The sequence below is a fragment of the Pyxicephalus adspersus genome, chromosome 10 (genome assembly GCF_032062135.1).
Source record: "Pyxicephalus adspersus chromosome 10, UCB_Pads_2.0, whole genome shotgun sequence".
In the NCBI taxonomy this organism is placed as follows: Eukaryota; Metazoa; Chordata; class Amphibia; order Anura; family Pyxicephalidae; genus Pyxicephalus; species Pyxicephalus adspersus.
Genome location: NC_092867.1, coordinates 27,264,803 through 27,286,788, shown reverse-complemented (window position 1 = coordinate 27,286,788; position 21,986 = coordinate 27,264,803). Strand labels below are relative to the sequence as shown.

Here is a 21,986-nt window from a genome sequence, read left to right as displayed (position 1 = left end):
CCCACCCACTCTCCCATTGCAGATCTGAGCCTGTGATGGGAGAATGGGCGGTTTGTGTGCAGTGACACAAGCCGCCCACTCTCCCATCACAGGCTCTGAGCTTGCGATGGGAGAGTGGGCGGGCTGAGTTACTGCACACAACCACTCACTCTCCCATGGCAGGCTCAGATCCGGAGACGTGGAACACCCAAGGGGCTGGGGGAACATCCCCATTGGGCCGTATACGGCCCGCGCGCCTTAGTTTGCCCATGCCTGACAATCTATCTGTATTACCCCATTTACACTGACTAAAGTGGACCATGGCAGAGCCCTAGTATTATAGTTTGGATAAGGTAAGGATATTAGGATAAAAAGGGTACTTGCTGAAACATAGGTAAGTTAAATGTTAAAGCCTTGCAATAAAAAACATTACTACATTGACAGGATTTACAAATACCAGAAACAACAAAAGAGGGATTTCTATTTTCAGCCATTGTTTTCAATGTAAAATACAAACATTTATTGAATAAACATACAATTACATACATACTAGCAACCATGAATACTGTGTTTTTCAAGTTACTCTTGGAAAATTCTCTGAAACAGGTATTTTTTGCCTTTTCTTTAGAGAACAGGTATTTTTTGCCTTTTCCTAAGAGAACATTCTGTTGTATCTGGTCGATAATTCTAAAATTGCTCCTGTTAAAGCAGACCTTAGTGTCTGTGAAATGTGTTGATCTTTAATTTTGAGACAACCTAATAAGCAAGAACAAAGGCTTTTTATGCATTTTAATAATGTCTGGTTGCTTGTATGATAAAGACAATAGTGAATAAAAAAAAGCATAAAAATATTAAAAATTTACAAAAATAATTGTTGGTATATGCAGATTATATTGTTAAATTTTAAATTTAAATTTTACTTAAACCTAAATTTTAGGATTTTAAGACAAACTTTTTTTTACCTAGCAGATTGCACCAAAGCCATGCTACGTAGCAGAATAGGAGGCTATTTTTTTCAGCTCGTTCCCTGTATTTGCTAAAAAGTAAACTAAATATTCCATTTTAATGCACTGAATAGTTCCTTCAAGATACGGGTTATCATGATTGACATATTCTATAATGACAATATATCTGTCTATGCCTCCTCTCCTTCACTGAACTAGGTGCTAAACACTAGCTCGGTATCATTGACATTCATAAAGAGTTGGAAAAATGATCCAGGAGGTACTCTACTGGGGAATAAAACACAAGATTTTGAAACATGTCTGAGTGTTAAACAAGTATTAACAGCCCAGAGCGCAGAGTTTCCTTTTTCCAACATATAACCCACTAATCTTCCAAAGGCTTTTTTACAAATTTCAGATTTTTACATTAAGAGGGTTTAGTAAATTAATTCTGGTCCAGGACATGTGCTATATTTTGCCATACTTAGAAATAAAACCCTGCACTGGTTGACGCTGGATTAATTTTATCTTAATTTCTAGTTTGCATTTCCAAAGAACTTTATATATTACACTCTTCAGATTAAGTTACTATTATGATAGCTTTTTTCACATTTTAGTCCCATTTGCCACTTTTAATATGCACTGAATATTTTATTGGTTTATTGCATTTACATAACGATTTAACTAATCAGAACCACTGAAAGGTTTTATGAAACAAAATCCCCTTTGTAGCTTTTAAGTTTAATTTAGCCTTTCCATCCAAACTATTTTCGTGCACAAAACATACAGTTAAGGTTACAGAAGAGAAAGGGAATCTTGAGAAACAACAAGCATAATTACTGCAGAGTTAAGTTAGAGCTGTTTATTAAAAACAAACTTGGATGAGATTTTTCTCATGCCAAAGCAGACCTTGGTCTGATTGGCTGAGGGTTTGGAGAATCCAGTTTGAAACTGGACAAACTTTAAAATGGCATCAAATGCTACTTAAGTTTATAGGGGAGATCTTTTTAGTAAATTCTGGAAATTTGTGGACCTAATAGGGCAAGGGATGCTTGGCCCCATGAGGAATATTTTGATTTACATACAACAGTAATGCTCCAGTCTGATTATTATGATTTTTAAAAGTCAATGTACTAAATTAAAAAAAAAAAAAAAACATACTGCATATCTCCATACCTAGCTAAAGTTCCTTTTATCTAAAGTACCTATATCAGTCCCCACAAAAAATGCAGCTTTATATTTAAAACTGAGCCCACCTATCCTTTAAAAGCGCTTAGACAAAAAACCTTTTGAAACAAATGTAAACAAAAATAAACAAAACTTCCAGCTGTAATTGAATTCCACATCAACACCCTCCTGCATACTTATATTTATACACTACTCCCCATTCTCTCCTTTTTTTTCCCACTGTGTATTCGATGTCCCTTGATCCCACTGGCTGTCCAAAAGTTTGCCCTGTGCCTGCTAAATGGTGCTGTAAAGCAGATGGCAGGACTTCCCTTAAATAAAATTATTAGCATGGTAGAAAAAAGAATGGACATAGAAAGAACAAACTCATACGAAAAATAGTTGCACTTAATATAAAAATATTAAGTTTGGCAAATTTTGTATATTTTATTTTGGATAATGAAAAGTTAACATATGCTAACTTGTGTATATATCAGGTATTTTACAGTGGATCAACATATTTTGCAGCCTCACTTTCCGAGCTATGTTAGATGAACATAGAGCCTGAGACCTCTGGATGTTAGTGAATTAATGCTTTACCATCAAATAAAGCACAAAAATATTTGGTTAAAAAAAAGTTTTAATAAACTTTTTTCTAATTCTTTTTATGAACCCATGAGTAAATTGTTCAGGATACATTGGTGCCATTTCTGCATGCAATAGGCTTTAGATGTTTATAGAAAGTCCAGTGTAGTTCTTCATAAATAAATAACATACGTATAATAAACACTGATGAAAGCCAAGAGGATATGTTTCACTGCCTTTCATCCAGCTCTCATTCCATATAACTCAAATCTTTCTCATTACTTTCCATTTGGTTAATAACCCTGAACAGTTAAAGCCACTACCCATACTAAGTGTGCACTTTTTAGAATCTTTTGAAACTATACCTTACAACATGTTATGCTTTCAGGGAAGTACTAAAAAACACAACTCTGACATTATGACAAAAGGCTTGTTCAGGCAAAGATATGACACTTTGAGCTGAATTTGCTTGCTCCATTTGCCTCCTGCACATTCCTGCTGGCCAGTAAAGCTACCCATCATGTGATTGCCTAACCAGACTGTGTGAGGTCATAGCTTTTGTAAGCACACCTATATTGTATACATAAATAAGGTTTTAGCTTTTTTTCCCTGTGTCCTAAATGGCTTTAAAGTGTAACTAAAATTCAACTTGGAACAAATAGTGATCAGGCAGATTTTTATTGCAGAAGGGGACAGGTGATGTCCCTTCTGCAATAAGTGCTTTTACCTACCTGAGCACTGCCCAGCTGTTAAATTTTACTGAGCAGCACATGTCTGGGATACTGGCCAATCCCGGCTTCTTATGCATGTGCTAGAAGTAAATGAACTTTAGCTTGCCTGCCTCATCCAGACCCAGCCAACCAAGAGTGGCTTCTCAATAAGAGAAAGATAAAGAAGATGGAGGTGCCCTGTGACAAAACACAAAGAGCTGCGTATTGCGGGTTAAGTTCTGCTTTAAGAAAGCTGCTAATGTTAGCTTGCAGTCATACACACAGTATTTTAACTTGCTGAGCCCTGTGGTATAAAATTTTAAATGCATCTAGTTTGTTTTTTTTGTTATTTTTGTTTTCAATAATTTTTTTAAGTTTTCAATTTTTACACAAACAAAAACAGTACAAACATTAGAAATACACATTATATGTAATAAGCTACAATTCAACAAACATAACAAACACAGAACAAATTAGAACAAAGTGGCAACCGGTACAGTGTGTCATGACACTTCTACGTACAATAGTATTAGGTTGGAAAAGCACCAGGACTAGTATGAGCTTGGAACCAACTTCCATCACACCAATATTACCGAATCTTATGCCCCTCGGTATTACCAAACAGCTGTTAAATGATCTGGAATACCTGAAGTACATTTCTTCATCACTAGACAATTTGATCTCACCAGAATGGGGGAATATTAGGCAAAGAAAACACTCTCATGGTTCTCAGACTTCAGAAAACTTTCCCCAGGTCTCACTGAGAATGCTGGACAGACGTTCATTCAAAAAAGTATTATCTAGCCGAAGCAGCACTTCTTGGTAGGGAATGGCTTTTTGCTTCCAGTTTCTTGCAATAGTTTGCTTAGCTGCCAGAATGACATGAGCCCTTAGAACAAAGTGGGTTATAGTTGGATTAAAAGGTTTAAATTGAATGCCACCCAGGGATTTGTCGCTACCTTTCCTTGGAATAGGGTGCTCAATAGTCTAAATACCCTGCCCCAAAATCTGATAACTGAAGGGCACATCCACCATACATGAAGTTCAGTGCCTAATTCTTGACAACCCCGAAAGCAGAATCCTGTCTCCACTGAGGAAAAATGGTGCAGCCTAGATGGAACCATGTACCACCTCATCATTACCTTGTATGCTCCTTCCAGCGTAATCACATTGGTGGAACTCTTAGTTAATCTGGTCCAATTAGTGAACCATTCCTCATTAGTTTTAGTATGTTTAGGTTCCCTCTCCCAGCAAGATACATAAGGATGGGAACAAGCCACTGTATTTTCTGGGAGTTTGGAGTATAAAATAGTAATGAGTTTTGGGCAAAGAGGGGTTCTGAGAAGAATGTGTTCGAAAATTAATAACCTGCCGATATTATTACGACGCCCGAACTAACAAACCCATCCAATATCTAAGCTGGAGATATCGAAAAAATTCCCTACCTGGGACCTGATGTGCTGACCTAATAACCTCATATTTCAACATTACATTCCTATCAAAGATTAGACAGTGTTTATAAAACGACCACCAATTAAATGCCACCGGTGACTCCATCCCCGGAGGGAATAGAGGTTTGTATTGAATAGGAAGCAAAGGTAGATATGGTGACAAAAGATTACTAGAATAACGAATTCCATCCCACACTTTTAGAACTTGCTTTAAGTGTATGCTTATGTGCGGTGGACATAATTTGGGAGGGAGCCATGGGAGAGCCTTAACATCCACTGGATGGGATAAACAGGATTCCAGCTGTTCCCATGCTCAGGCTGCAGCCCCAGCATAAAGTGAGGCAAGTGGAGTAATTTGGGCTGCTTGGTAGTATTTCTGCAAGTTGGGCACTCCTAAACCCCCATTCCGCTTGTGTGCAAACATGTTTTTTTGACAGACACCACTGGAACAGGTAATGTCCTGAAATAATATAATAACTTTGGGAGTATTGTCATCTTCACTGAAATGATTCTGCCTATCCATGAGATAGGGTGGGAAGGCCATCCTGATAAGATATTCTTGAGCTGGCTAAATAGAGGTGGGTAGTTGCATGAGAACATCTGCTCGGGAACTCTGGTGATTTTGATCCCCAAATAATCCAAATGATTCTGAGCCCCAACAAATTTCTCTTGCAGAGCCAGAAAATTTTGTGGAGTTGGGTTTATGTGCCATAGATTTCTGTTCATTTACAACTAACCCTGATACGCTGATGTGCAAATTCCTTCAGTATGAGAAGGAGATTTGGGAGGGAAACCAATGGCTGAGTGATAGATAATAGTATGTCATCAGCAAATAAGTTAAGTTTATATTCATTACCTGTTATTTGGACCTCATGAACATCTGGATGACATATGGTAAAAGTGGTGGAATAATAAGAGGAGTATCTAATCATTGCTGAAGGTGTAGAGTATAGTGCTTGCATCCAAGCCAGGAACTTTGTCCGAAAACCCCACTTAGAAAGGACATTAAATAGGTATTTCCTTTTTTGTTATTTTTTATTTTCCTAAATTGATGGGCATTTTTATAAGCACACTGACTGGTGCAAAGATACATTTTTTGTGATAAGAAAGTAACTATTGTTTTGGGGGGAAAAAAACAGAAATAAGAAGAAAATACATTTATTTACTAATAAATGTCCCTACCTTCTATTGGCTCCAGTTCCTTTTCCCACTTACTCAAGGCCCCAATGGTAGCATGTTATGCTTGAATCACTGTGAAGGACAGCTCACCATTTTTTCAGCCAGGCACAAAAGTGTTTTGTAGCTACTTTTGTTACTGCTGAGTAGATTAAATGCTGGAATTTTCTGGGAAGATTAAATGCTGCAATTTAAATGCACTGTTAAAGCCAATTCACAACACCCATATATAATAATGTTGTGATTAATGTCAAATTGCTAGAAGTATGCAGCTCAAAATATCATTTTTTGTTTCACTGGTATTACTTGTTATTCAGCATCATGCCTACTCCAAGACTAGACCACATCCATTCCAGTTCACCAGACTGTGATTTAGAGCAACCTATATTTTATTGTTGAGCCAATACATTTAACCTCTGATGAACCTTGTAATGCAGTATTATGTGATCTCCTTTGAGCCTGAAAATTAATGTTTTATTTAAGGGTTTAGAGTTTCCCTATAGAGAGCTCTCTGTACCACAGCAGGTTTCCTAGTTATAGGACTTTACCTTTAATTATGAAACTATCTATTTTGTAATGTTGTTGGAACATTTGTTTTCCATTATATCAATTTTAAAATAAAAACCCTTTGGGCAAAAAAATGTAGGAGAGAAAAAGAATTTAATATGTAGAGAACTGGTTTGGAAAGGAGAGCATTAAAAAATAAGCGCTGGGCATTTTAATTTCCCCAGCTGGATCTTTTGCAACCAACAACAGGAGAGTTTCCCAAAAGACGCCTTTATTTGCTGTAGGTAATTTTTAGGTGTCATTCAAACTCTCTGCTCCAGTTACAAATACCTGAGGCAGGATGGGAAATGCAATATGTTCCACTATTCTAGGTTATAATAGAATTGGACATCAAAGGTTTTAAACAACTGCACATGAAGTATCCATGACTGTTTACAATATTATCTGTCAAGTAAACTGCAAATTCTTTACTAGACAGGCTAGTATAACTAGAAGTTTAAAGTTATTTTCAGCACTGTAAAGGAAAATGAATAAAATACTGTTAAAAATGTTCAGGGGGTGTGAATACTTTAATTATATAGGCTTGGGAATTTACAATGAAGTAAAACTTATCTGACCCCAAAATTTATGTGTGAAAATTTTCTGACACCAGAACTCCAAAACAACTACACCAAAACAACCCAGTTTTCCAAAGCAAAAACTAATAAAGTACCTGGAAGGCGTTATACCCATCTACAATAACTATTTAATTAAGGCGATAGAGAGTGTGTAATGTATGAAAGAAGTTCTAGACCCAACTATACATTTTAATGAGATCATAAAAAATGTCAGTGCAATAGCAATATGGTGAACATAAATACTGCTACTTTGATGTCTCTTGGAGTGCCTCTCTGTAAGGTACATACTGTAGGCAGAAACTCACATAAATTTCTAATGTTAAAATGTTAGGAGTGAATGGATCACTTAGTTTCCTAATATTGAAATTTGTCAAGGGTTTGTAAAACATAGAAGTTAAAACAATAGACAGATGATCGCCAACTGTATATACAGCACTGGCTCCAAAAAGTCTATAGCTATTAATCTGGGCCACACACCTAGACCACATAGAAATATAATTACCTTGAATGAAGTCAGTGTTAAACAGGATATGAAATAAACTGCAAAAGAAGGTCTTCAAACACTTTTTCATAATGCAATTGGAATGAAGATTTAAGCAAGGTGAAAAGCACAAAAGAGTCCAACATAAATTTAGAAATAATAATTGGTTTAGAAAGTGTTAAAAAAGATACACAAAAAATCAGATGTGTACATATAGGTCAAATGTTAAGAAAATGCTTCACATTCTGATTTCCCAGCTGATATATCCAAGGTTTACAAACGACTAACTTCAACTGTAAATACACTTGTTAGAAGTGGTTTAAAGACAAGTGATTAAGAAATGGCCTTGTTTCTAGAATGAACCTAAGTTTTTCAAGTCACTCCATTATGAATAATCAAATCATTTTTTTGTTTTCCATGACAGACTTGATCCTCAGTGTGGAGATTTTAATTGTTCCTTACTTACTTCTCATTGACTCAACCAGTGAGCTTACCTAAACAGAAAAGTTGTATTTCATCAATAGCAATGGTCAAAAGAGGTGTCAATACACTGTAGGTTTGAATAATAATAAACAGTAATTTATACTGTGTTATTTTAATTGTTACTTTCACCTGCTCAGTAATGTTCATAGTAAGAGAAAGAATTTTCCTCCTGTAACGTTAACACCTCATTCACATATTGATAGTAATGTACTGTTTATCAAATGATTCAGCCATCTTCAATCAGGTAAAAAAAAAATAGATTAAGCCTGCCCATTTGCATTTGCATTTTCTTTGCCATATATAGAAAAACATTTTTTCTGGGATGTTTTAATCCAGGCTGTAATACTTTTGCTAAAATTGCTGAAAATACTTTATACTTATTTATCTAAATCACTAGGCGTCTGAGCCCACTTTGAAATTAGAAAGTTTAAAATTAAAACAATGAATCTTGTTTATAACAATGAAACTATTTCCCCTATAGTTTTCGAGCACAGACAAAATAAATAATGCACTGGGGATCACACTGTGTTGATAATAAAGAAAGAATAAACTTACTTTTGACGGTTGCTGTGCGGGTACAGTTGTACAATATTGCAAGCTCTCCAAATACTTTTCCTGGTCCCATGGTGCATAGCTTCACACTTTCTTTTGTAACTTCTACTTTGCCATCTGTAAAAATGATAGACAATAACATTAGAATTCAGTGATCAAATATCAAATACACAAGCCCTACTTTCTGTAATTAACCTCAAAATATTAAAATGTGAAAAATAGTTATAGATAGTATAACTAGAAAAATAGAAATTTTTTCCATTGAAATAAACTATATATATACACACACACACACACACACACACACACACACACACACATACATACACACAGGGTTCTCCCCAGGCCCTTTTATATATATATATATATATATATATATATATTTTTTTTTTTTTTTTTTTTTTACACACACACACACATATATATGTTACAAGTATCGCCCATGTAACACCTGATTTAATTAAATAAAAGCATTAAAAAATGTTATTTTAATTGAAAGCTAAAGTTTTATTCTGCACCAACAAAATAACGCAATTAAAAAAAAAACTTTTTCATTTTCATAAGATGCCTTATTTTATACCCAGTGACATGAGCACTGAAAACAGAAAGCTGTGGTTAAGCCCACATATGATGCAGAGTCGGAGATGAAAAGTGTTAAAAACCAATGAATGAAAGCGGTAGGTCAGGCACAGCAAAGTTGAGGTTTTGGGCCTGATTTATTAAAGCTCTCCAAGGCTGGAGAGAATACACTTTTACCAATGAAGATAGGTGATCAAGCAAACCTGGAATGGATTTCTTCAATGTCATTTGCTATTTGCTAGCAAATGCTTTGAATCCTGGACCAGATCCATCCCAGGTTTGTTGGATCACCCAGCTTCACTGGTGAAAGTGTATTCTCTCCAGCCTTGGGGAGCTTTAATAAATCCAGGCCTTTGAGTCTAAATTGTGAGATAATTGCGTGCAGGGAAATAAGAGTAAGCAATTTCAGTACAGAAAAGCAGCATGTACAGTTATGGAAAATGGCAAGTAAGGCTGTATTTCAGCTTTAAAATGTATTTATTAAGACATTTGAATTCCTGTTTATGATAATGGGGGCCTGGTATTATTAGGAAAAGTTTATAGTGCAACTAGGGAGAGTGTTTTTAGTATAATTCCAGAATTTGACAAGTGATAGAACTTTTTTTGCCCTTACATTTTAAACCGTGGGCAGGACAAATTTTGAAAAACACACATGTATGTAGAATAAATATATCTAGGTATTTGTTCAATTTGAAAACACATTTGTATCTAGGAAACTGCATTTTACATTTTGTTACAAAGAAACTTTACGTTTATTTGCAGAATACTTGTATGCTGGCTAGATGTTTTTCTTTTTTGCTTAGCTACAGACCCAAGAATACAAAAGAAAATTCTAACATACCAGTGTTCACTATAGGTCAAAACAGTTTAAACCCTTATAAATAATAATTGATAAAGAACTGGATAATTCAATTGACTTACACTATACTTACTGTAATAAATAGTAAGCATGGGCTTTTTTGTCCTCTATGGATTCATAACATTGGTAGTTCTTTGTCAGCATTAATTTTGGCCTCCATAGAAACACACATCACATGAATAAGTAAGTTATAACACCCCAGAAGAACTGTTAAATTTGTGATGAAACATAATTCTCTTATAAGTTGTTGCATTAAATATGGCACAGCTCCTGGCATTCTCCCTCGGCTCTTCATTAAATTCTACAGTTTAATATCACCAGCATAACTAATTGGTATTTGGGACAAGAAAAACAGCCCACAAGTGACAGTGCAGGCCTTCTGTGAAAAACTCTGAAAGGCACATTATGCTTTTGCAAAACTGAAAACTTAAACCGAAAGTTTTTCTGCTCAAGAAGTGTCATTTGAGGTGATCTCTGTTGTTTTAATTTAGTATATACAATAAATATCTGAGTTTACTTCAGTAACATCCAGTGGGGTGTTTACAAGCAGTTCCCAACAGTAATGGGCTACCGTGAAGACAGTGGAAGTCAAACTAGAGTAGCAGCATGCTTAACTCTCTTTGTAAAGTTACTGATCAGAAAAAAACTTGCCAGAGGATGTTGGATCAAGCTGGATAAGACAGGCACCTATCCTTTGATCATAGTCATTGACTAGTTTCTGCATAGCTGAAAGGATTGTATTTATTGAAAATGGATTAGGGTAAGTTGCTTTGGATTCATACCACATTTAGCAAGCAATTGAGTGTTCAGCAGGCTTATGTTGGTTTTGGCTTGGGAACCTGGGGTAAAAAGATCTTTTTTTGGTGCCTGATTTCTCCCTCGGCACTTCATTAACCATTAGGTAAGGAAGTTTGACCTACATACACACAATGTACCTAAAGAGTCTTGTGCATGACCACAGCAGATGTAGTCATTCAAGACATCAAGATGCTACATCACCGCAAAGCTTCACATAAATACACGTAAGTCCGAACCATCTGTTCTGTAAATGCCACTAATGCAGAAGGCACCTGTTACCTCTAAGTAAAGGCCACATTAAGTTCAGCTCAAGAGTAGAGAAATTCCTTAACGTTTTCAGACAGTTTGCGTTAGGGAAGAAACTAACTCTTTTTCATAAGGGATAGATATCGCTGAATATTCAACTTTTTACACACTGATGAAACTGGTTGTGTGCTATAAGGTATAGTAATTTATCAAATAACACTGTACAAAAAAAAAACATTTAAAGTGGATTATACATGCAGGGATAAATTATTATTAAACAATGGACAACATTTCAACCTGCCTGATAGCTAAACATGATAATTATTTATCTGCTGCGAAAAGACAGAGCCTCACACGGGTTGCCTATCCATGGAAGCCTTACATTGTATCTAATATTAAAAACTAAAGTATAATATCATTCAGTTCATTAATCCTTACAAGAATTGCCTGATTTATTTTTTTACTTACCTTTTCCTGGTAAGCCTGTAATTAACATACAGTACTTGTTGTCTGTGAGTGACCATACTTACTTTTTTTGACTTGAAAGTGTCAATATATTACAATTGATCTCTTGGGTTTAGTTATACTTTTAGAACATATTTTTATTGGTTGTTGTGGGTTTGGATACAATTTTGCTTCCTCCATGTCATGCGCTATTTTTTGGGAACAGTAGCTGATCAACAAAGCCATGAATTTAAATTAACACAGAAATATATTTAGGGCTTGAAGTTATAAAACTATAATTTATATTATATAATTTAGTATTCATATAGTTTAAGTATCCTTTCTAAATTGTCATACAAGTATTTAGCACTTGAAATGGCTTATTTTTCAGCAGAGGTTAAAGAGTTGTATTTACAATTATTTATTTCTTAGATGCCTGTGGAGTTGCAGGTTTCATTGTTGAGATACAGCCTGACACAAAACAGACACCTATGTTCTAGGAGGTTGTGACTAACAGTACACGCTGCCTCCCAGTTATAACAGTTTGCATTTGGGTTTCAGCTTATAAATGCTCATTTCTGACTGATTCTCTTGAAAATAAAATGAAAAGGGTAAAAAAAAAACAGTTAAACAGTTAAAAAAAGTTAGATATCGTTATACCTTGGTCACAAATGTATAAAAACATGTTACATAAGAAACAGTTTCTGGGCCAAAGAATTAACAGAAAAAAAAAACAGTATAGTTGAAGCCGATTAAGCACAAATGGGTACATTTTCCATTGAATACTTCTTTTAGATTTAAGTCTCGAAGATACAGTATGGCAGTTATTTCCAACAGGGGAAATGACTTTGACCTATAGCCAATATTTAATTCCCATCTTTCTCTATTCTGTTTGAACTTAATCTCCAGTATGAGTAAGTCAGGTTCTATCTGGCTGATAATACCACACACATGGTTATCAAGAAAGACATGACATGAAAATAAGAAAAGTGTAAGAGCAAGCAGTAATAAAACTACTAGCAGAATCAGAGAGAAAAAAATACCTATTCTATTAAACTCACTATTTTGGATAAAAGACACAGATGGCATGAAATGTAAAAAAAAAACATGAAACAATATAATTTACCTAATATAATAAAAAATACCAGGAACAGCAGGCAATACACAAGTAGGGACAATATGGTGGTTGATTTGTTAAGAGTTAATTCCCTGTAACGTTGCCTTTCTGTGTAAAAGGCCCTTGCTTAAACTAGGCAAATCCAGAAAAGTTTGATGATGTTTATCCGCTGAGAGTACAATGATTAGACTATGATTTTATGTGCTAGCTAAGTAGTCATAGCTTTTTAACATTAATTATGACTTAAAGGATTTGTATTTGTGTGGCTTGAATTCTTCTATGTGAAGAAATAAGGATGGTGGGATATATCAAACTTATGACATTTGGGAAAATGTTTTTACGTAGTATGAATGTACTTGCCAAAGAAAGAGGATACAAAATCTATATGTACATTGAGAAAATACAGATCTAGTCTTTAAATGTCAAAGAGATAAAAACAGATTGTGATACCAAAAGGTGGAACAGAGGTAAAAACAAGTAGAAACATTCAAGAAAGTAATGGCAACTTAATGAAAAGGTGTTCTTAAGAATGTTAGTAAGTTAAGCACACACCTAGATCACAACAGTACATAGCTCCCAACTGTCCTATTTTGGAAGAATTACCCCCCTGTCGGAACTTTGTCCTCCTGGAGACTATGCCCACTTTTAACTAAAACCTTTTTTGTTGTTAAGCCCCCATATGTAAACTCACCTTAAACACCACGAGTTTATGCTGCCCGGACCGACCTTTTGCCTGTGACCCAGACTATGCTGCCCAGATTATCCTATTTCCTGTGACCCTGACTCTGCTTGTGTCTTGCCCTTGTGTACCTAGTCTGGTGGATGGTTACCTGTGAATGACCTCTTGCTCTGTATTCTGGACTTGGCCCTGTTGGAATCTTGGTACTGTTTTATCTGTGTGTTCCTGCACAGGGCAACCATGTACTGGGAAAAGCATCCAGTCTCCCGAGGCTGAGCAGGGGCTTGCTATAGGGGGAGGAGTGTGGGGTTAAGATTGGGGGACTGGTGTCTGGCGAGTACTGTTGCCTTACTATGACCTTCATTATTTATAAGTTTTACTTTATGGTATAAATAATACCGTACATACTATATTACTTTAATCCACAACAGTGGCTCTGCTTTCATGGTAACACATAAATGTTATTTTGTATTACATTCACAAAACTACAAGCAATATTTATCAGTAAAAGACATTTTAATTGTTTCGCTGTCCCTGTCTGACTTTGTTAGACAAAAACATCAAAGATTCCCCTAAATTGTACACCTTTCTTTGAGAACCTGTCTTGGTCAGCATTAATACACAAGCATTCTTTGAAGTACTTTGATAGATTCCAGAGCACGAGCAGTGATTGAAGCTGGAAACTTCTGACAACAGCCATTAGTGGAACCAGCTGAAGTGCTTGTACAATAAAAAAAAAAAATAGTTCTGTGGATTAGATATATATACAGTGCATATGTCAAAATATCTATATAGCATTTGCAATGGTATCACCATCTAGAAGGAAATATGCACAAACCGGCATTACAGATAATGCATCAATGTAATGATCAAAGGGAACCTCAAGAATCCCAAGAACAAGGGGAATACAGGAAAACATAGAAAATAAAGTTACTAAGTACACAAGGCACAGACAGGCAAGTGCTTGTAAAATAAGACATGGTTTGGGGGGGGGGGAACAAATCAGCTTTTATTTAGTGTAATAAAAACAATAAAAAAAAACAGTCTACCCAGATTGTATCATGGGGGTACCTAGATGCCGGATATGATATTAAAGGAATTAGGCTGTATAAAATTATATTTAGCCTTGTCTGTGTTAGTGTGTTATAGCATATTCTGTATTTTAGATTTTGGAGTATTAATTGGCATATTCTCCACTCTAGTTTGTTATAACCAAATACAAAAAGTCTTTTTTGTAGGGATAATGGGCATGGTAGTGAGTGCACTTTGTACAATTTTTGTTCACCAAAATTATGTTTATTGTGACCCATACAGCTACCAAATATCACTGTAACAATGCATTACATAGTGAAGTAAGCAACCAAAACAGATTCTAGCACCATAACTTTAGCAACAATCTAATAAAAGGTATGTACCAAGAATTTAAAAGGTCATCTAAATACAAATGTATTCTTGTTTTTACATATAATGCATTTTGTATATGGGAAATATCAGTTACCTAACTGGTTGGTTATATTTTTTATATTTCAATAAATTTGATGGTTTTTCTACATAAAGTACACAACAGCCAAAAGCTTCATAATGGTATAATAGATGTGTAGTTACCAGTGTAGATGTTCACCGGCAATCTGTGTTTGCTGAGATCAGGGAGCATCAAGGCCAAGAAGCCCAGGTGGGTCTTCGGCCACAGCTCATAAACAGAAAATACAATCTAATTACCTAGAGCATTGTTAGCACTAGAGCTTAAGGGCATTGCTATGGCAAGGTCCTTGAGTTTCTAATAAGAAATCTATCTTTTTATATTATTCAGAACAAAATTTTATAATTAAATAGATAAAAAGGTAGATGCAGAAATTACATCTATTTCAGACAGTTGCATAACTTTTTATGAAACTGTTCAGTTTCATTATGCTTCTGTCATAAATAACCTACTATATTACACTGTGCTGAAGAACAACCAATGAACATGGCATGGATGTATCCTTTTTTAGGTAAATGTACACGATGATCAGGTGATGCTTCCTTTTTAAGCATTTGCAGTTTTCTTGTTTGTATTTTGCATTTTATACCTCCTTCCATTGAAAAATGGTTAAAGGTATTTTAGGGAAAACAGAAATAAATGGCATGTAAAACTTAACTTTTTCTTATCGTAAATTTTGGTTTATAAGCCTAATTAGAAGCACTGGGGTTGATTTACTAAAGGAAAATAGGTTGTTCACATTGAAAACTAAATTATCCCCTTGCCCAGTATTTTCTTGGCGTGGTAAATGAGCTGAAAGCTCTGCTAATTTCAACAATATTATTATTATTATAATTATTATTAAATAGGATTTATATAGCGCCAACATATTATGCAGCGCTGTACATTAAACAATCCAATCAAATGCAAGGAAAGGTCCTTTTTACAAGTTTCCTTGCACAATTGGGTATTCTTTGAAAAGTACATTTCGACCACACGTACCTAGGATAAACTATCCTTTGCAGGTTGATCATTCCCCTTGCCAAGCTAGAAACATAGGTTCCTTTAGTAAATTACCCCCATGCTGTTTATCCTTGCTCCCTGGTAAATTACTTTTTTTAGTTTCTTTGGGAATGGTTTTGTTTGTTGGTTGTTTTTTATCCTTGCAGCCCCCAGATTAAAAAAAAAAAAAAGTCTACACAGCAAAAAAAACTGTCTGAGATTGAGGATGCAGGTGTTACCAGTCCAGTGCAGAGGGTGCCTTAGTTTACACCTTAAAATAATTGATGTTCTTTTCTATACATAATCAAAAGATTCTTGGTTTAGCATTGCAAAGCATTATTTGTTGGCACAACAACATTCTAGCCCTTTTTCTATGTAAAGGTAGTCCCCGGGTTACATACAAGATAGGGACTGTAGGTTTGTTCTTAAGTTGAATTTGCGAATATTGAGTTGAGTTTGTGAATATCACAAACAAAGCAAAAAAATAAAAAAAACTTTATGGAGCCTAGACATTCATTGTTTTCTGGAGCAAGCTGTGCTTTGATGCAAAAGAAACAACTGCAGAGTTTGTCTTGGTCATTAAAGAGTTACAAAATGTTACAGATCAGCTCCACTTATAAGATCTCCCACATCAGCTGGGTTTAGCAAAAGATTTCTTCCGCAAGTCATGCAAACCACCAGCTCCCCCCTTTAAGCTTCTGTCCTGCACAGGAGGAAGTGGGGAAGGCCCATTCCTTTCTAGGAGTCGTTGTAATATCAGATGTCATTAACCCAGGGACTACCTGTATACTTTTTGTATTGAATTCCAGGTTGGTCTACAAAAATGATATCCACAAAAAGGCAATCCCGCCTCTAAACCCATGAAGAATATCCAAATCATGCAGTTGATAACAATCAATTGAATACCAATAGCACAATGGATTTGTCAAGCTGTACACTGTCAAGCCAATACGTATTTACAGTACTTGTACATTTTTAGCTTAACTTAAGTGCTATTTAGCATACATTTTATGTCAATGCAGCTTGATTATTCAGGGTCATTGACACATTATCACCATGAAAGAATATTAACCACCCAGACTACCCATTACTGACCACATATGATCTAACAACAGATATTATAACTGAAGGATACATGGAAAATTAGGTGTAAAGGAATCCAGAGAGATGGTCAGCCACTGAATAATATATAACCATATTGTCATACCCATATTAGACAGGCAATACTCATTACAATCTAAATTTACCAAGAATAAATAACATTTTAGGGTAAGCCCTCATGTAGGTAATTCAGAAAGAGACTGCATAGAGGTTGTATGAAGACTGAAATGTGTTGATCACTTATTTTCATTGTGACAACTAAAAACAAGGATTAATTAACTAAAGATTTCCAGTAGATGAAAACAATATTACATGTGACCTGCAAGTGTACCTTATTTGATATTATTACAATATTCTTAGCCATGTTGTTGGCTCCAGTTATTTTAAATTGCTGAAAGTATGACACTTATTAGATCAGGTATAGCCAACTCGGTTATAAAACATTATAGGTAGATCTCATTTATTCAGAGTCAGCACCATCTTCAAGCTCATATCTAAACCACTACAATACACTAAGGATAACACACCAATCACAGTAATTACCCAGTTAAAACTAAAAAGCTGCGGTCAGCATACAAGGTAACAACTTCTTATAAATGGTACTCTACTTTCTTCACAAAACTTTGGCAATATCAGCTCCTGCCTGCACTACACAAGAAAATCCATAAAGCACCTGGTCTGATTGTTGTGACATTTATCTTCAAGTGGTTATCATATGTCTTCTCATAGAAGATAATAAATGTCATATCAAAACCAGATTATCAAGTATTAGAGATATGCAATTTAAGTGTCTCTTGTACTTTCCAAAATAAGCCGTTTTTTGCTTTTTCATGTCGACCAGTAAGTTGTGACTCTTGACAAAGACTGGGTTTGTATACAGAGAGGGAGAAAAGGCTGAAACTTTACTTCTCATGCATGCATCCCTTGGGCTTGTTTGTGTCTGTAGCTGTGCAGAAGAATACATTTTGGGAAGTTAAAAATGTTTCCTGTCAAAATGCCATCAGGTGGGCTTTTTATTTTTTATTGAACCAGTTGTCAATGCTTTCAAAACAATTTCTTTAAGAAAACAACATTTAATAATAACAGTTTGTAAAGTAAAAAATCCAGATGTAGAATGAAATAATAATAAACTTAGAGACTGTGAATGGATTTAGTTATTATTCCAGAAAGATGATTTATGGTTCGATTCCATGAATTTCTGCATTTTACACATGGACTTAATAACAAGATACAGGTATATGCAAGATAACAGGCCAAAAATTAGCACCTATTTATTAAAATAATTTTAATTTTTTTTCTGTAATTGTTTATCTGATCGATGTTATTTTGCAGTAGGTCCTGCTTCTGTTTGTTTTGTGTTTTCCCCCTGGTGTTTGTACTGTAACCAGTTGTTTTTTATTATCCTTGGTATTTTTTTTTCAAGTCAATAAAATTATTTTAAATGAAAGAATAAGGTATTCACTCTGTAATGATGTTCGATCTAAATGGACAAAGTATTCAAGACAGATAAATAAATCGTACTGTACATTCAGAAAGGATTCCAAACTTAGGTTGCCCGATTTTAATTTGGCACGTAGATTGGGCAAAAGTATGTGATATGAGCAATCATCATAATAAACACATACCTTCCACAAAGAAAAAAAAAACAGTGTAGCCATTGTAGGATATAGTACCCTATTCTATTTTTTGTTCAACAAAAAAAAAGGCACTGTTACAGGAGACCCTTTGATTTGTGTTTTTTTATGGCCAGGCCTAAAGATGAGAGGAAAGGTGAACACGTTTTTTTCTTTTATGGATGATAAAGCCGTTACACAACTATACTACAGAATGGATAAACCAGACCATGCACATGCTTGTATCATGAACAGAATACTTGCAACCTATGTAAAGTGTTTTAGTCTGATAGGAATTAATTCACGTATTTAAATTAAAAAAAAAATTGTGATATATTGTATTTCTTTTAAAATCTTGAAAATAGTTAACAGTTTTAGGACCCAATGGTTGTCATATAGCTGCTATATGACCCCCCTTCCCCCAAACCAGCATGCCTTCAACCTTTTCTATTGCATTTTATTTCACATTTATCTACATTTGTCCTGTTAAAAATGGATTGTGGTTCGGTTTTTCTGGGTTTATTTTTTGAGTGGGTACAATTTATTTGATTTTCTGTTTCTAGGCCCTTTGTGTCTAGGTCATCCAGAAATCATAGTACATCAATGTTTACATGCTAAAGTTGTGTTACTAAATGACAACCATTGCATTATTTCCACAGATTCTGAAGTCATAGTACAAAGAATTCCTTTGGTATTTTCAGCATCCAGCTAAAACAGTATTTGAATTTTGTCTTGTCAAATCGTCTAAAACAACAGGGCTCTTAAGAACTTCCCTAACATCTCTTTATCATTTTGTTTTTATTTTTTAAAAGGTTTGGTTATCCCACAACAGCTACAGTGTGGTGCTTCCTTATATATATATTCTTGATGTTTCTGTAAATACAATCTGTCAGATGATGTAAGCATGTAAAGTAAAAATGGTCTATTTCAACTTGCCATATCTCTAGTACTTTGTATATGGTTATCACCTTACTCATAATAAAAAATGATGCTGAATTGAAAAAAAAGGCAGAAAAAGATTCACTGAAACACACTATAGCACTTATATTTAAATGAAACAGTTTGCTAATAATAGAAAAAGAACATTGAAACAAAAAAAACATAATAAGTGTCTTGCCCAATCCCACTGAATGCAAACAAAACGCAACATTACTTACTTAGGAAGAAGAATTATATTTTCTGTGTATTTCCATCTTTTTGTTTACTTTAACCCCCCTAGCATTTTAATTCTGTCCGTATTTTCACGCAAAAGGGGTTACTTTTTTTGCATGGAAATTTATTTTACATTGTAGGCCTATAATTCTTAGGCATAACTCACCAAAATATGTCCAATATTTAATAAATTAATAAACTTTAAATAAAAAAACACAAAAATCAAATAAAAAAAAATTATTTGTATTGGACTCAATACAGCAATTTTGTGTTGAATCTAATACAAAATTATTTGAATTTCCCGCCGCTCCTGCCGCTCGCACCGAAGTCACTGGGAAACCCAGGAGAACATCTCTGCAGTCGCCGGCTAAGGATAGAAGAAGACAAGTCCGGAGGACCTGCAGGAACCAGCAGGACGCTGGGGGACAACGACAGAACAAGGTAAGTGTTTTTTTTTTAATATTTTTACCAACCCAAGTGTGACTCTGGATTACCGCTTTTTGCATGGTAAATCCACCCCGAACCACACTCAGGAATACAGCTAGGGGGGTTATTGGCAGACCTTTTAATTGGAGTATATTGAGTCCCCAATTTACAATATAAAGAATATTAAAAAATCATTGTTTACATCAGTCAATACAAAATATGCAAAACTGAAAAACACTTTTACACACCAGCTTTTAAAACTCTAAACATGATAAAAGTTGAAGGTGCCTTGTAAATCAAATTATTGTTTGTGTCCCAACCAACAAACTATTTTTTAAAGTACCACCTAACAGCAGTTCACACTTGCTATATTAACAAATTCTTTTAGTAAACATTCCTTTTTGTGATTATTGTTAAGAACAATATGGTTCATCAATGAATAGTAAATACCTCAAATTATTGGGCCGCAAAACCTGACTCCTAGCATATTGTTCAAACTAAGCCTAATGATGTAACAGATGAAGATGTAACAGATGAAGATCTGGAGTACCCTGCCATTTGTGATTCTTTTAACCGGTGTTTGCTAAGCATTCAATTTTTTATGTATGATTAAACCCAAAGAATAAACAGCTCTTGAAAGTTATTAAAGCTGATGGCACACAAGCCTTTAACAGTTTTAATGGGAAACAAACAAAGTCAGAAACTATGTGTTCTTGATAAATCAATAACACCCCACTTATTTCTGCAATCAATCTGTGATTATTAGATTATGTGTTTCCAACAGTCAATTCTAATGTTATACTTTACTTCTGTGCAACTGCAGCAAACATAGCAACACACAATCATCTAATATTCACGAAAGAAATCAATATGGCAGTTTTTGGGTCCACAATAAGGGGCAGAAAAAAATCTGAATTTAATTTCTGCAAACCTTTTTAGATAATGGAATCCTAACAGCTGTGAATCTGAAGAGGACAAAGTATTTCTAGAAAGAGGTGATAAAGCAATTGCTAGTTCCGTGAGCTATAATTTCCTTGAAGAAATAAAAAATCCATAATTTAATCAGTCATTGAAAGCTCTTGTGCCCCCTGCACTAGCAGATTACAAATTATCACTGGGAAATCAATTAGTAAGTCACAATAGGTTCACTATGTATATTCAAATGGTTTGTATGAGAAGAATGTCTTTTCTACATACAAGGCCATTTCTGCCTTGTATGTCTATTTATACATGCAATTTTACTATAGTCTCTGTAAATATAGGGAGAGATGATTATTTTATAAAAAGCTTTCTCTTTCTACAAATAGTCAGATGCTGGAACTGTGAACACAGTTATTAGCACTATTCTACCAAATTATCTGTATTTTATTTTCATCTCGGACTACCTTAAACCTATGGATTACACATGTCATGCAAAGAGCTGCAAACTAAAAATAATTACTCTTTTGGTAGTTGTTGCTACAAAAAGTAATAAAGTAAAACACATTTTCAACAATAATGTCATAATGTTGGGCTGTCACTAAAAATTAAGAAGAAAGAGAGAAGGTAACAGTACTATACCGTATTGATACCAATATGACAACCACATAGCCCACAAATAATTCTTAATCACAACTCCTGGTTCTTATTTACAAACAAATAGTGCTCATAAAATGACAAGAATTAAAATTTACTTCAACTGCTACCAGTTAGAGTATAAAACACTGTGTACCTAAAGCTTTATTTTACTTACAACTTTCTTATGTGTACGGGGATAATCACTCTCTCAAGCCTTAAATAAATACCCTATGCAAAATACTTTGTAGGTTTGCTTGAGATTTTATAATATTCTTACTGTATTTCCAGAGAACAGTAGCAGT

The 21,986-nt window shown here is 34.7% G+C and overlaps 1 protein-coding gene across 4 annotated transcripts in view; it reads right to left on the bottom strand.

Annotated features, from left to right (window-relative positions):
• PRKG1 (protein kinase cGMP-dependent 1) overlaps nucleotides 1-21,986 on the bottom strand; it is a 513,859-nt gene that overhangs the window by 244,732 nt on the left and 247,141 nt on the right. For all 4 annotated transcript variants that reach the window (XM_072423233.1, XM_072423235.1, XM_072423232.1 and 1 more), the window contains exon 3: nucleotides 8,656-8,769. In XM_072423233.1, the coding sequence (XP_072279334.1) occupies nucleotides 8,656-8,769 (114 nt within the window). The remainder of the gene's footprint in view (nucleotides 1-8,655; nucleotides 8,770-21,986) is intronic.